This window comes from Cyprinus carpio, chromosome B3 (genome assembly GCF_018340385.1).
Source record: "Cyprinus carpio isolate SPL01 chromosome B3, ASM1834038v1, whole genome shotgun sequence".
NCBI classification, from domain to species: domain Eukaryota; kingdom Metazoa; phylum Chordata; class Actinopteri; order Cypriniformes; family Cyprinidae; genus Cyprinus; species Cyprinus carpio.
In genome coordinates, this window is record NC_056599.1 from 44893687 (window position 1) to 44909507 (window position 15821).

Genomic DNA, 15821 nt, shown 5'->3' on the forward strand with positions numbered 1-15821 from the left:
GATTGAGGTGTTCTGTTGTTGGATATAATAATGAACATAGCAGTCGTCATTTACTCCCAACATTGGAGCCATTGAGGAATGTTTTTGAAGGGAATGCACCCCCGATCTACCTAAATGCGTCTATGTTTGTGCGGATCATTCGTGATCCACCTTCACCTCCAGAAGAAGCAAGTTTTTTAATGAATCTTTGCAAATTGCCTTTCCTAATAATGTGCTAGTTAACAAGTTCCATGATGAATGCGGCTAAAGTTTACACTCTCAGAAAATTGCTCGGAGCAGAGCTCCTTAGCATTCAAAGGGACATGTACCGAAACGGGTCGCTGTGAATAGAGCTGTTTTTGACAAGGTAAAAAGGGTGTTGTTTTACACTACCATTGCAAGATTTTAACCAAAGTATGTTACAGACTTTTCATTAAGACCCTAAAGAATCATATCAACTTGTGGGAAATGGACATGCGATGACCCCCTTTAAGAAAAAAGCAGTGGGTGGATTTTTATCATTGTAGGGTGTTTATGTTCACACACTACCAACACACATTTATGTCCAAACACAATGTAAAAGTGGATTTTGCATAATAGGTGGCCTTTAAACCTGTTCTAATGTCTGTTACTGTCAGCCTGTCCACAGAGAGAACAGAAACACACGTGTAAAAGCTACTGATAATATGCTTAACATTTCACTCCTGTGCAAGACTGCTCACATGACACTCAGTTTAAACTTGTTAATGGTTGCACATTTAGAAATTAATTAGGCTGACCATACAATATGCACAGCGATATAGAGTAAAAGAGCATTCACTTATCGTAGATGTTGATTTCAGATGCTTTTTGAAGCTCGCTACAACTGCACTAGCAAAGTATTTGAATGTTGAGCAGAAAGCTCATTGGCTGCCTATACAAAAAAGAACCAATCAGTGGCGCCATGTGATAATGATGTCATTATGTCAGATTGAGTTTGACCTAACGGACTGTGCCATCTAGACTTTCATGACAGAAGTTTGGATATAAAATATATAATACTTTTGTAATCATTTTCCTAAGTAACTGTAATTTAATTACAATTTTTTTTCTTAGTAGCTGTAACATTTTTTCTTGGTAGCTGTAACAAATTAGTTACATTTATGTTGTAATTAAATTAATTAACCTGTGGCACAAGAGTATATACAGAAATTAACAACGATTAATACATTTTACAGATTTCAGAAACGTAAGTTTAGTTCATATTCAGAATCAGGACATTCATTCTGACTCACAAGCTTATGGTTAGTATAGACAATCACGTCACTGTGTTCTGTTAGATCTAGTTGTTTTTTTTCATGACTTTTACAAGTGCCAAGGAAGGTGAGGAACACGGGAATGAATACGATGCCATGGACGGCCCCAAACAGAATGACTAAGAACATGATTTTAAAGAATGTCCTAAAGATGTAGCTTTTGGCAGCCGCGAGCACCACCACACCTGCGATGGTGGACATGGCACCCTGAACGATCGGATAGCCCAGTTTATTAATGGCATCCGCAACCTTCTCATTTGCTGAGGATTTTTCACTTGACACAAAAGCATAGGATATGTGAGCAGAGAAGTCCACAGAAAACCCAATACAGATAACAAGATTAATCATAGACACGGAGTCTAAACTAACATCCCATAATGCCATGAAACCGGCCACACCCACGATGACAGATGCGATGGAAAATGTCACCCAGAGAGAGCAAAGAGGGTTTGGGATCAGCAGGAGTGAAATAACTAACATCGCACATGTAGCAACTACTATATTTTGGATTGTATTACTGATGATGACGGCATATTGGTCGAAATAGATGAACGCAGGGTGGTACACAATCAGATCAACTGGTGTCTGCAACTTCCCACATTTTTCTGCGGTTTCTCTAAACGCATTCAGCATGTTCTTCTCATCGATCGCTGTGCGGATGTTCACCGTTTGAATGAATACACGTGATGCATGAATTTGATCGTTAGTGAAATTAACATCTTGGCTAAAACCAGACCGAGTAAGAAATGCAGTTAAAATTTTTTTGAATTGCATTTCATTGTCTAAATTGAAACCAGCACGCTGTCCAAACTGCATGTATGCATTTAGCCAAGAAACAGGTGGAATGCCTGAATCTGCCATTGTCAGATTTTGAAAATTTTCCAAACACAAGTCAAGACTTTTGCGGGCAGTTGGGTTCCAGTACTGAAAATGCTCATCCTTTATAACTAACATGACATTAGGACCAAAATCAGAGAAGAACTCATCATCATTGTCATAGTAATCACCAACATATGAGCCATCTGCCGCTAAATGTTTCAGATCTAGACCTTCCTGTATTTGGAAGCATCCATAAATACTGACTGCCAAATAGCCAGCATAGATCAGACACACGAGCATCTTAACCCACACTCTTGTCAGGAAAGGGGCGTAATAGTTTTTAAAGAATGAATCCACTGGCATTTCAAATTCCTTACGTGTGTCTTTATCATACGCCCCACCAGCACAACAAACATTATCATCACCGGTGGCTTCTGGGACTTTCATGCAGGTCAGCCAGTGTCTGTTGCCTTTCTCTCGTCTTCCATTCAGTGCAAGACACGCGCCAAAGAAGGTGATGTTGAAGATGTAGCAGAACAGAAGAGCTGTGCTGGTGTACATGCAGAAAGACTGAACCGAGCGGAACGGAGTGAGGAGACCGATGTAGAAAGCCAGCACATCCGTCAGAGTGGTGATCGTGATGGACACGCCGGCCTCCTTATACGTTTCTGCTAAGCGAACCTCAACGTCTTTATCAACTTCAGTCTTCTGCCAGCTGGAGATCATAATGAACATATCATCGACACCAACACCTGTAGGAAAGCAGAGACTGTGAGCCTGTGAGAGTCAGCTGCGGGACGCCTACTAGGTGAGGAAACTAATCACACTTAGGCTAGCCACACACTTGAAGATTTTAAGGTGGTCTGGTTGAATTGTCTAGTGTGCGCGTTCAGAGGATTATAAGGCTAAAAACTGGTTGAAACTGTCTTCATGTCTGTGGTCTAAAATTGCGGTTTAACCCTCTGGAGTCTAAGGGTATTTTTGGGGCCTGGAGATGTTTTGTCATGCCCTGACATTTGTGCTTTTTTCAGTTTCTTATAAATATCTAAATGGCTAAAGTCTAATCTCACTGTAATCAGCACAAACTAGGCTAAAATAATATGTGAGCAGCATGTATGTACATGATTGTGTTTTTGAGAGAAAAAAAATGTTATGTGTGGTTAGTGAAAAAACTAAAAATGTTAAATCACTTGAATAAGGCAATAAAACACATACAGAAAATTGGTTCCCCAGGAATTTTGAGAACTGGAGCTTGTAGCCTAGAATTTTTTTTTTTCTAAATGATGTGAAAATCATCTTGTTTACTCACTTACAGAAAAACAATATATTTATTTAAATCTTTCTAAGACACTTTTTGTTGGTAAAAGTCATATGCGAGTAGGCGTCAGCTATCATGTATTCACACCTGAGAAGACAAAGGCCTGCATAATGAGCTGCATAATGAGCCATTCAGTCAGCTGTGTCACTGAGAGGGATGAGTTACAAGAAAGAATGTGAGGACAAAATAAATCTATATAATTTTATGTTTGTAGTTTATTTAGAATATATTTAATTATCCCACAACATCATTTAATATTCACTTGTGAGTGCAGTTAAACAGTTTATTAGGAAAAATCAAAGCTGACTTTCAAACTAAATTTTTTGCATCATTACTCCAGTCACACAATCCTTCAGAAATCCTTTTAACAATCTCATTTTCTACAAAAAAACATTTATTGTTATTATTATCATTATTATTATAATTATTATTAATGTTGAAAAGAGCTGAGAATATTTTTTCAGGTTTTTTAGGGGGGATAAATTGAAAGAACAGCAATGTTTGTTACATTTGTTACAGTTACATTTATTGTTACATTTATATTATTTACATCAAGCTTTTGAATGGTATAGTAGTGTATATTGTTATTGAAACTTCATAATATTTCACTTGATTATACATTTAGTCAGGAATTATAGTTTGGAAAAAAGTCTTTGGAAAAAGTCTAACTAGTAAAATGTTTACACGTTATGTGAAAACTAGTACAAGTATATAAATAAATAAAAAGAGACTTTCTTATGTTTAGGATCTCTGCTGAATAAAGTGCTTCATTCTTTTTTTCTGAGGAAATCCAAATCTCAAATCCTCAACCACATCACATCTTTTTGGGGTGAATTATGTCTTATTCCTCTCATCGCGAAGCAAACAGTAAAATAAAAAAAAAACTTGAAGAACAGTCTCGCTGTTGTCTTCTGTTGTGTGGGCGTATTCAAGCCGCGCGCTTCAGTGAAACATTTGAATCTCAAAAGCGCGCTCGGCGCGGGGGCGTGGTCGCATTAGAAGATAATGAAGGGAGACGTGAAAAACGGACATCGCGTTGTTTTCATATGGATTACTTTTATCACAGAATATTTGTTTTCGGCAGCACTTGTTTAGTTTAAAAGTAGACATGTCAGGCTTTCTATAGATATCTCTCTCATGTCTCTTCGTTGAGTATTCACTGAGTTACAGTTCATTTTAATGACGTGTTTGTAACTGAAGATCAGCGCAGACAAAGGCTGCAGACAGCACTCCTTATTTGTTATCTTTATTTTATAAGTGCACAAAGTTTTGTTGTTATTATATCTGTATACAAAAAAAAAAGTAGACCCTTTACAGATTCGATTGATGTATTGCTCTTATCTGTACGATCAAAACTGAAAGTGTAATTTAAGTTCTTTTCGGGGTTATCAGGAGAAAATACCCCAAAAGCGTATACGCGTTAATCGACTTCAGAGGGTTAAAAGAGTTAAGATTTGAAAATAGTCTAGTGTGTCCCAGGCCTTACCAAGAATCAGAAAGGGGGCTGAGGCCACAGTCATGGCAAATGGCATCCCACAAAACAGCAGCAGTCCAAAGCTGGCCAACACCGCCAAACCAGCGGAGAGGACGCCGAACGTGGCCACCCACACCTTTGTCCTGACGCAGTCTAACCTGTGGAAGGACACAAGGGATAAATTACATAGCAAGCGGTAGAATCAGTAGTGCTTATGTGATTATTTTGAATCCTTTATACCTTGAACAAGAAAGAACTGAAATTGTAATGGCCAGGAAATACGTAAAAGAGAAGAGGGGGATGACAGACTTGGAATTGGTCTCCAACTCATTCTGTCTTGATACTGATGTAAAGTAAGACACATGGACCTGTGGAAAAAAAACCCAGCAAGACGCTGTTCCGTATAATTGTGTTCATATAAATGTTTTTTTTTATGTTGAATCACAATGCAGAACTAATTCTTACAAATCACAAAAGGGCATGACAAGCAGAAAAATTTAAAACAAATATACGTGTATTCAGTTCATTAACTCGGCACATTTGAATTGCTGTCCAAATTATTTTGGTGCTCGACTCATTGGAGATGATTAGATTAATGTCACATGAGCTGCTTTTACACAAACAATGGTCATTAGGTATCTGTATATTTACATTACATTAAGTAATTTAGCAGATGCTAAAGTCATTATTCACCATCATTTCTTTTACTTACCATTTTCTGTTCTGTGTAGTTTGAGAGGAGTTTAAGAAAGCCATTAAGCCAGTCAGAGGTTTCATTTGTCTTCTCCTCATCTAGAAAATAAAAAAGCCTGACCGCTTTTGCACTGGTTATCTCTGAGCCATTTGGCTTTAGCTCTACACCACCAATACTTGCTCCCAAAAATTTTCCATTATTCATCGGATACGTTATAACTGAGGAAACTACTTTAGTAGCATTGTAATTTAAAATGTCTAAAATTGTATTTGATATGCACCTTCCCTTTGTTTTGGCACAGAGGTTCTCAAAAGTGTTTCCTATCTCTATACTTTTCACTTGTTTGTCCAACTCAATAATGTCTTTAAAAGCTGCTTCAGTTAAGATATTTTTTCCATGCAAGTCTGTGATGATCAAAGAGGCATAAGTGCCTTCAGACGCAAGCCGTAACTGAGAAAACTCTTCAGACTGGGGGAAGTTTTCCACCACAATCGCCCTCTCCATCTTGGCAGGTCCATTGACAGGCGTGAATTGGTCTTCAATATCATTTGCCTTCATCTCCTTAAGAAACATGAAACCAGCTCCAAGGACAGCAGCTACACATAGAGTTGATAAAATAAACACGCATGGATGTCTACCAACAAAACAACCAAGTGCTGCAAAGGCCAGGGCCAGAGGCCTTTCGATGCAATCCGTTTTGCACTTTGCCATCGTCTAGATTCACTTCAGCTGTCTTGTCCTTCTTCAAAGCCCCAGCAACACCCTTTGTAGAGAAGAACCTCTGGATTGCACAAAAAAAATGTGAAAAATTGTGACTCACAAAATATAATACTGTCTCTGGTTGGGTCACATCTGTGAGCAGCTGGGCTTCACAAGGTAAAAGGGTGTTGGTGTGTGTGTGTGGTCTGAAACAGAGTAAAAATTGTGCAATTTAGATATAAAGAATATCACAATCCTTTAGTGAAATTGCTAAAGATATGAAACATTTATACTGAACATAAACAAATAAACAATTGCCTGAAATTTGCTGACAATTCCACAATTCTGATAGCGCAGCATGTCAAAATAATCTTAATATAGCTAACAGATCAACATTTAACGCAATATAGCAGAAATGTCAGAAATCATAGCACGTCAGCTGCCTTAACTGTGGCTTGTGTACTTCATCATCAATGTGTCTGTCACGTGACTCTGTTGCCCTTTCGGGCTTGAACTGATGGTAAAACTATGGACATTATTAACTGTCTTGATATTTACTTTGAAACCTGAAGCTCGCGATTATGGAGAGGGGCCAATCACAATGCACTGGATCAGTTAGCCAATCAGAGCAGCCTGCGCTTGTCAGAACGAGGGGCTTTGTTGAAAACGAATTGTTTGAGAGAGGCGGGGCATAGAGGAACTACAATAATGTACAGTATTTGAAAAATAATGTTTTTGAACATTCAAGCATGGCAACATATTCTGTTACACCAAATAATAATCTTTAAAATAACATCATATGACCCCTTTAAAAGTCTTTAAAAGAAGGAAACAAACGAGCAGACTAAGCATGCACACACCTGTAGCTGCAAGTCGCCGCATGTGCAGCGCCATGCGTGCATACTCCAATCGGATTTGCACTGACAGTCTGAACAAGGCTTAAGAAACTTAGCATGGTGGAAGGAGCAGAAGAACCAGAAGATCAATGGTCAGTGTTCTGTTTTGTGTAGATAATAGTCAATATAGTCTACTGTTCAACTATTAAAAAGTTTGGTGTCAGTAGTGTTTTTTTACATTGTTGCACAAATATTATATTTCAAATAAATGCTACTCTTTTAAAATCTCTATTCAAAAGATCCTGAAAAAAAAGAGTATCACGGAAAACAGCACAACTGTTTTCAACACTATTGATGATAAGAAATGCTTCTTGAGCAGAACATCTGCATATTTTAATAATTTCTGAAGGATTGTATGACACTGAAGTGTGGGGTAATAAATCCAAAAATAAAACCATAACAAAAAAATAAAAAAAGAAAATATAAAAATATAAAAAATCAAAAATTTTAAATTTTAATATTTCATAATGTTACCATTTTACTTGTCTTTCAAAAACAAAGAAATATTACCAACCCTAAACTTTTGAACGGTATATTTTCTTCATTTTTTTCATGCCTGTCAATAAACTAAAGTATTTTAAATGTATTACTCCTGATTTTTTTAAGACTTTCATCATGTACATTTATTATGCATATGCATTAATAGTAATATTGTGGCATTCTGCAGGTGGGTGGATGACATACAATTCTACCTGTCCATGATGTATACTAATATATACTAATATACTAATAAAAATGGGTATTTGTTAAAAATATATATCTCCTCTGACAAGATATTATTACAGCATACAATAGCTTTAGGTGGTGTATAAAAACCTCTACTTCAATTTTTTTTCTAAACACCAAAATTGTCATATGGGTGACCTTACTAATAAAATGTATCTCAGCAAATATAAATAACTGATAGATTTACAGTTTAAGTAACATAATTTGGCATTTTTAATGGACACAAAGTGATTTTAAAGCAAGTTCTGGCCAAATATATTTTGTCCGTAAAGTGGGCATCATAAGGTGTGACATTACTATCTATATTTTGAACAGGAAATAATTTGGACATCATTATGATGAAGAGGTCAAGCAGGAAGTTGCAGTGTATATATGCATGTATGCTCACTAAAGGTCAATGTTTTGTGTCTTATGGTGTGATGAAACACATTTTTACAAATTTTACTAATTAATTCTTAAAAATCATTGCTGCCATTAGTCAACCAAGAGATTAGCTTAACTGAACAAGATGTCATATGGTATGACCTTTTTTTTTTTCAAGTAACACCAAGTTTTTTCTGTGACTGGCAGAAATGGAGGGCACAACTATGATACATTTGACACAATATTACATACACCTTTTTTTGTGATAAATAAATAAGTATTCAAAACATATTGAAAGAATTTAGTACTCATACAGTTAATGTATTAGCTTTCAATTTTATATTTATTTTAACCATGTTTTCAACATGTTTTGCATATTAAAAGATGCGATTCTTTTTCTGTGACTGGCAGAAATGGAGGGCACAACCTGCAAAGTGTAACTTCAACACAGGATACTATTATCAAGATGCTGAAGCTGAAATGAACGGTTAAAAAAAATCTTAATCATTAAATATTTTTCATTAACAGGCATAAAGAGAAGAAACGAAGAGAACAACTCAGGGCATTCAGTGTGCACCACCAGACTGCAGATTTTACAGCTGTGATCAAATAGTTTGCACCACAGGTGACCAAGCTCTCTCAGATTGACCTGCCAAACTCTAACATATTCACAAACCAAAGTTTAATATGGTCTGAAATCCTTCCGCTTTTCAGCTTTCACAGATGTTTAAAGATCCCATGTCAATCAGTTATTATCCCATGTGTTTATATTATTACTAATACTATAAATGTCTATGAACTAAAACATATGACTTACTGTAAATTGATAACAGTTTTACTGTTTAACAATTAAAATTGTTGTTACAACCAGTGTTGGGCTAGTTACTCAACTTAGTATGGTGCCTTTTAAAGAGTACTTTCTCAAAGCGCTTGACAACACAAGCAAACACAACAATCCAGAGTAATAAACAAAAATACTGAATATCAATCAGTTAAAAGCAAGACAAAAATAAAAAGGTTTCAGACAAGATTTAAAAATCCCTTACGATTTTGCTTCCCTGATGTCAGCCGGGAGAGAATTCCACAATTTGGGGGCATAAGAAGAAAATGCACGATCACCCCCAGAAAACGCATCCGTGTTTTAGGACCGACTAAAAGACCACTCTTAAAAGATCGCAAATCGACTAGTTGTATAGGGAATTAAAAGCTCAGCCAAGTAATGAGGAGCCAGACCATGCAGTGCCTTGAATGTTAACATGAGAACTTTAAAATCAATACGAAATCTAACCGAGAGCCAATGCAACAATTCCAAAACAGGAGTTATATGATCAACAACCCTGGCCCCTGAAAGAATTCTGGCTGCTGAATTTTGTAAATGTTGAAGTTTGTTAATACAAGAGTTTGAGACTCCAATAAGAAGGGCATTACAATAGTCGAGGCAAGAAAAGACAAACAAATTAATTAACCTTTCAGCAACAGAGAAAGACAGCAAAGATCGTAGCCAGGCAATATTTCTGAGATGAAGGTATGAGGTCTTTACAGTGCTCAGCAAGAAAGGCTCGAATGACAAGATGGGATCAAAAATAACGCCCAGATTTTTTTTATTTACTTTGTAACTCCAGAGCAACACCCTCAACAGACAAAGCTAAATATCCAGCATTATGCAGTTTATGGGGAGAGCAGAGAGGAAGCAGAACTTCCGTTTTGGAACTATTCAAACACAAGAAATTTTTAGACATCCACAACTTAATCTCAGACAGACACTGTGAGCGATGGAAAATATTCACATCTTGGCCCGGATTAGAGTGGATGTAAATCTGCGTATCGTGAGAGATAAAATGATATAAATGCTGAAAAGCAAGGGACCAAGTAAACGAGCCCTGAGGGACACCAGTACTAACAGGGCCGACCTCTGACCCGTGACCATCCATAAAAACAAAATGACTACGATCAGTCAAATAGGATCTGAACCAATCCAGAGCAATCTCCGTCATCCCAAAGACCAATTCAAGTCGACTAAGTAATACCGTATGGTCGACGGTATCAAAAGCTGCACTTAGGTCCAGAAGGATAAGAATTGACACAGATCCAGTGTCAGATGCTAATAACAAGTGAATTAGTAACTTTGACCAAGGTTGTCTCAGTACTGTGCAGTTTCTGAACCCCAGACTGGTATGGCTCAAAAAGGTTGTTAACAGTCAAAATTATTGTGTAATTGAGAAGCAACAACACCCTCTAAAATTTTAGCCAAAAATGGAAGATTTGATACTGGTCGAAAATTGTTTAAAATGTTCACCTCGGTATTTTGCTTTTTTAGAAAAGGGGTGATAGCAGCAGTTTAATTCCTGCTGGCACAACACCGTTTGACAAAGAATCATTTATGATTGAAAGAACAGTAGAACGAAGAAAGCTAAAGCGAGATTTAAATAAACTAGTTGGCAGGGGATCAAGTACGCAAGTGGTAGTTTTCATACTAGATACCTGCACCCAGAGTGATCCAGGGTGAACTGAAGAAAAATGTGGATAGAGGAGTACCAGAAAAAACATGAAAAATTGACTGCCGACATCTGTGAGCCAGAGAAATAAAATGCATGTTTACGGACACAAGCAGTTTTAGCACTAAAATGGGTGAGAAAATCATTACACAACTGAACTGAAGCAGTTTGAGAATTAGCACCGTCAACTTTAAGAAGACAGTTAACAGTGTGAAAGTGCTGCCTGGGATTATTTTGGTTATTTACAATAATCTGAGAAAAGTAAGATGATCTTGCTTTTTCAAGTGCTACTTTATATTGACATTTATACAGCACATGGGGAAAGCCTCCAGGCCGACACCAGAAGCAGGGACAATTCAGCGAACATAAACAATGCCACCGCATTACAATGTGAGATGCAAAAAATTAAAACAGCAGAGACTAATTAAACCCCACGCTACAAAATAAAATGAAATATAAATAAATTAAGCAAATAATCGGTGAATGGAAAGGCAGCCAAAACGCACCAGCGTACCCATTGAACCTGAAGACTTTCTAGCTTTTATATGAATATATTACTCATTTACTTGTTACTCCTTTCAAAAGTAATATTGATACAATTATATTTCATTATGTATTTTATCAAATCACATAAGTTTGTAAGAAACTGTTTAATTTTCCAAAATGATTTTTAATTATAGTTATATAACGTACCACATGCTGATCAGAGGAGTGTGGGTGGGATGTAATGCCAGAGTAAAGTACAGCCACAACTTACACAACAGTGTCCAGGTCATCTTTCTTCCTGACAAAATCAATATAATGCAATATTTCTATCTGCTGAATTCCAAGCATGCTGCATGTGTGAGTCGTGAGAATTATGAAAATAAATCTAGGAATTATTTGATTTTAAATCAGCTGGGTTGAGGCATAAAAAATAACTAAGTAACTAAGCTGTTTTATGGATGGTAACTGTAATATTACTGAAATCTTATTAGTAACTAGTTAGACTACTGGTTACTGCAAAAAGTAATATTATTACAGTAACTAAGTTACTAGTAACTAATTAGTGCCCAACACTGGTTACAACACACACTCTCCTCTAATCTTAAAATGTTCATGTTGAAGGTTCTTGACGTGAGATGGTGTTTGATTTACTCCCATTTCTGCGTTTCATAAATACAATTTTAAAACTATGTTAGTATGTTTGATGATGTTTAGTCTTGTTAATATTAATTGGATTGGATTCACTGAATGTTTAATGCATAAAAAACACTTTTTTTGTTTAATGCATAGAAAACACTTTTTTTGTTAATGCATAAAAACACTTTTTTTTGCATTGACAAATTGTGGTGTGGTGCGGTTCATCATATAGTGTCACATAGTGTTAAAAACAGAAACAAAAAAAAAATACTTTTTATTTTAGAACAGTTATAACTCAAAGTCAATGGAACAAAAGAGAAATAGTATCAGCAAGAGTCACAAGTATTTGACAAAAAAACAAAAACAAGTTAAATCTTGAGATAGTAATGATAAAGATTTATAGTGAAGTTAGTTCATTTTATATAGCCTAGAATAACTTTTATGTCACACCACATGACAATTTTAGGTATGAATGCAACAAATTGGTGAATAAATCCAATTTCCAATACAAAATTAAAAAGACCACATATTTTGGAAATTCAACACATATCAATATTTTTTTATGCCTAATATTTGAAAGTAAAACAAAACTTTTTTCAGGCTTATATGTCAACCACCCAGGTACAAAGTAAAAGCAAACAAGTTTTGTTACTTGTTAAGGCCCTTCACAGGTTTACGCCCAACACTTCCCCTGAAAAGTTTTTCTTTTTTGTATGAATTTATATATTTTGGATCTTCACTGTCCTTTCGGAGTCTCCACGTGTCCTTTTTTTTAAAAGACATGTAAATTTATCTTGAAATAAGCTTGTAGAAAATACAGTTTAGTGAGAATCACCCTTCAGGTTAGCTGAATATATAAGTAATGACAACAGAATTAATGGTACATGCTTGTTTTCATGATAAGTGTGTGATTAATCACAGAAAAAGGGTGTGATTAAAAAACTCTACCTATTGTCAGCTCTAGAAAATACAGTAGTAATAATAAAGGCAAACCCACATTTATCAGACAATCAGTATATGCTATTCAAAACAACAAGCTCTACTCTACAACATCTTATAACGCAATAACACATAGTAGTAAGACATGAGCAGACAGCAGTCATGTTTCATTGCTCCTCTATTTCTCCTTCCTGACAGAATCTAGCTTGAACGGATGTGGTATGACCCCTGGCCACATATTCGCCAGGCCACCGATTTCGACACTACACCCACCTTTTCATTCTAGAAATAGGTCACCTAAAAACAGCCGTGGCGACTTTAGTTTTTGTAGATGATTTATAGGCACGGTTGCCTTGAACCGAGCGCGAGCTTACACTAAACTTTCCGGGCGGGGCACGCTGACGTCATGTGCGAGATAACGGAGGAACCCTCTTTCGCTAATATTCTGACTAATAGATTTGGAATTTATTCCGTGCCTTGATTTTCACTTGTAAGTATTGGAGAATTATCATGGAGGCAACTGACGTTAATGAAACAAATTGCAGTTTTAAATCGCAGACTACAATTCCAGTTCATCAATAAAGTAAGAACCAGAGCCATTATGAACCTAAATATACTTGATCGAATTAAATTAACTGGAAAGTGTAGTGTAGCTGTAGTAATAGTATATGTTTGCGGTCGGAATGTTCCGCGGTCACGCTGCATGCGCGCCGCGCCCGAGCGCACTAGGGGTCAAACGCGGTTCAAACCGCCTAGTGTGAGAACACCCCTTACAGATACACTTGTAGCGTTTCCACGCTTTTTTCAGGGGAGAAAAGGTTTTTTCTGAATCGCAAACCAAGGCTAAAGAAAACAGCTAACTTTACACTCCGTTTCGGCGACGCGAACGTCGAGAAAATATTCAAATACTTATTTTACAGTGTGTAATAAACACGTTATGGGACTATTCCTGAACTGTGCCTGACGCGCTGAGGGGTAAACGGCTTGCAGTAAACTACATATAATATAATATAATATAATATAATATAATATAGTGCCGAGAGGACATGGACTTACCAATAATTAAGATGGTAACGGTTCTGCTCCTCTGTCTACTGAAAAGGCGTGTCATCTAAAGATAAGCTCAAGCTTTCTGTTTCGTTTCCTTCTTCTTCTTCTCTCGTTGCCTGGCGGGCTAAAACCCATCTTTTGGCGCACTACCGCCACCACAGCTGAGCTGGATGTGAAAGGAAATCACGAGTAACTCATCTCTTATATACAGGTGCTGGTCATATAATTAGAATATCATCAAAAAGTTGATTTCACTAATTCCATTCAGAAAGTGAAACTTGTATATTATATTCATTCATTACACACAGACTGATATATTTCAAATGTTTATTTCTTTTAATTTTGATGATTATAACTGACAAGGAAAATCCCAAATTCAGTATCTCAGAAAATTAGAATATTACTTAAGACCAATACAAAGAAAGGATTTTTAGAAATATTGGCCAGCTAAAAGTATGAACATGAAAAGTATGAGCATGTACAGCACTCAATACTTAGTTGGGGCTCCTCTTGCCTGAATTACTGCAACAATGCGGCGTGGCATGGAGTCCATCAGTCTGAGACACTGCTCAGGTGTTATGAGAGCCCAGGTTGCTCTGATAGTGGCCTTCAGCTCTTCTGCATTCTTGAGTCTGGCATATCGCATCTTCCTCTTCACAATACCCCATAGAATTTACTTTCATCAGAGCACATGACGCTGTCTGTCTCAGCAGCAGTCCAGTGCTTTTTGAAGCGAGACGCTTCTGACGCTGTCTGTTGTTCAAGAGTGGCTTGACACAAGAAATGAGACAGCTGAAACCCATGTCTTGCATACGTCTTTGTGTAGTGGTTCTTGAAGCACTGACTCCAGCTGCAGTCCACTCTTTGTAAATCTCCCCTACATTTTTGAATGGGTTTTGTTTCACAATCCTCTCCAGGGTGTGGTTATCCCTATTGCTTGTGCACTTTTTTTCTATCACATATTTTCCTTTCCTTCGCCTCTCTATTAATGTGCTTGGACACAGAGCTCTGTGAACAGCCAGCCTCTTTTGCAATGACCTTTTGTGTCTTGCCCTCCTTGTGCAAGGTGTCAATGGTCATCTTTTGGACAACTGTCAAGTCAGCAGTCTTCCCCAATGATTGTGTAGCCTACAGAACTATACTGAGTGGCCATTTAAAGGTTTTGCAGGTGTTTTGAGTTAATTAACTGATTAATTAGTGTGGCACCAGGTGTCTTCAATATTGAAACCTTTTCACGATATTCTAATTTTCTAAGATACTGAATTTGGGATTTTCCTTAGTTGTCAGTTATAATCATCAAAATTAAAAGAAATAAACATTTGAAATATATCAGTCTGTGTGTAATGAATGAAAAAAATATTAAGTTTTCACTTTTTGAATGGAATTAGTGAAATAAAACAACTTTTTGATGATATTCTAATTATATGACCAGCACCTGTACAGGGCCAGGGCTGGACTGGGACAAAAAAAAAAAATCAGCGCTGGCGTTTTTTTTTTTTTTTTTTTTTTTTGTGATCCAAGCGGCCCTCCTCTACGATCAGAACTGGTCCAGTCGGACCGCACCCGTATGTAGCAAAAACACACACACACACACACACACACACACACACACACACCACACACACACTTGTTTTTATCATTGTGGGGGTCACCTGTCAGAGTTGCTACATAATGATTATCATTTAATTAACTGTCCTCATGCAGAACAAATGCACTCACTACTTACTTCATTCATATATAAAGAAAGAAAAAAAACTACTTACCTCAAATCAACTAAAAACTTTATTAAAAACACAAATAACGATACAACAATCTTTAATTTTAATTACAACAACAAAATCAAAGATAAATATATACAAAACCCCAATAAAAAAACCCACCATCTTACCCATCACAACAACAAAATTTTGAAGCTAAAGGGATACTCCACCCTAATATTAAAATTCCCTCGC

At 36.7% G+C, this 15821-nt stretch overlaps 1 protein-coding gene across 1 annotated transcript; it reads right to left on the bottom strand.

Annotated features, from left to right (window-relative positions):
* Positions 1 to 1109: 1109 nt before the first annotated feature.
* On the bottom strand, positions 1110 to 6381 carry LOC109082722 (patched domain-containing protein 3-like). The gene is made up of 4 exons (XM_019097560.2): positions 5598 to 6381; positions 5126 to 5253; positions 4898 to 5043; positions 1110 to 2845 (listed from the first exon to the last, which is right to left on the bottom strand). The coding sequence occupies exons 1-4, from the start codon at positions 6288 to 6290 to the stop codon at positions 1200 to 1202; spliced, it is 2613 nt and encodes an 870-aa protein (XP_018953105.1). The 5' UTR covers positions 6291 to 6381; the 3' UTR covers positions 1110 to 1199.
* Between the last annotated feature and the right edge of the window lie 9440 nt (positions 6382 to 15821).

Excerpts from the sequence above, each read along its gene's own strand:
- LOC109082722 (XM_019097560.2), bottom strand. The coding sequence starts at position 6,290 with ATGGCAAAGTGCAAAACGGATTGCATCGAAAGGCCTCTGGCCCTGGCC. Across the intron at positions 5,254-5,597 it reads ACTACACAGAACAGAAAATG|GTCCATGTGTCTTACTTTAC; the intron begins GTAAGTAAAAGA and ends TTTTTTCCACAG. Across the intron at positions 2,846-4,897 it reads AGCCCCCTTTCTGATTCTTG|GTGTTGGTGTCGATGATATG; the intron begins GTAAGGCCTGGG and ends GCTTTCCTACAG.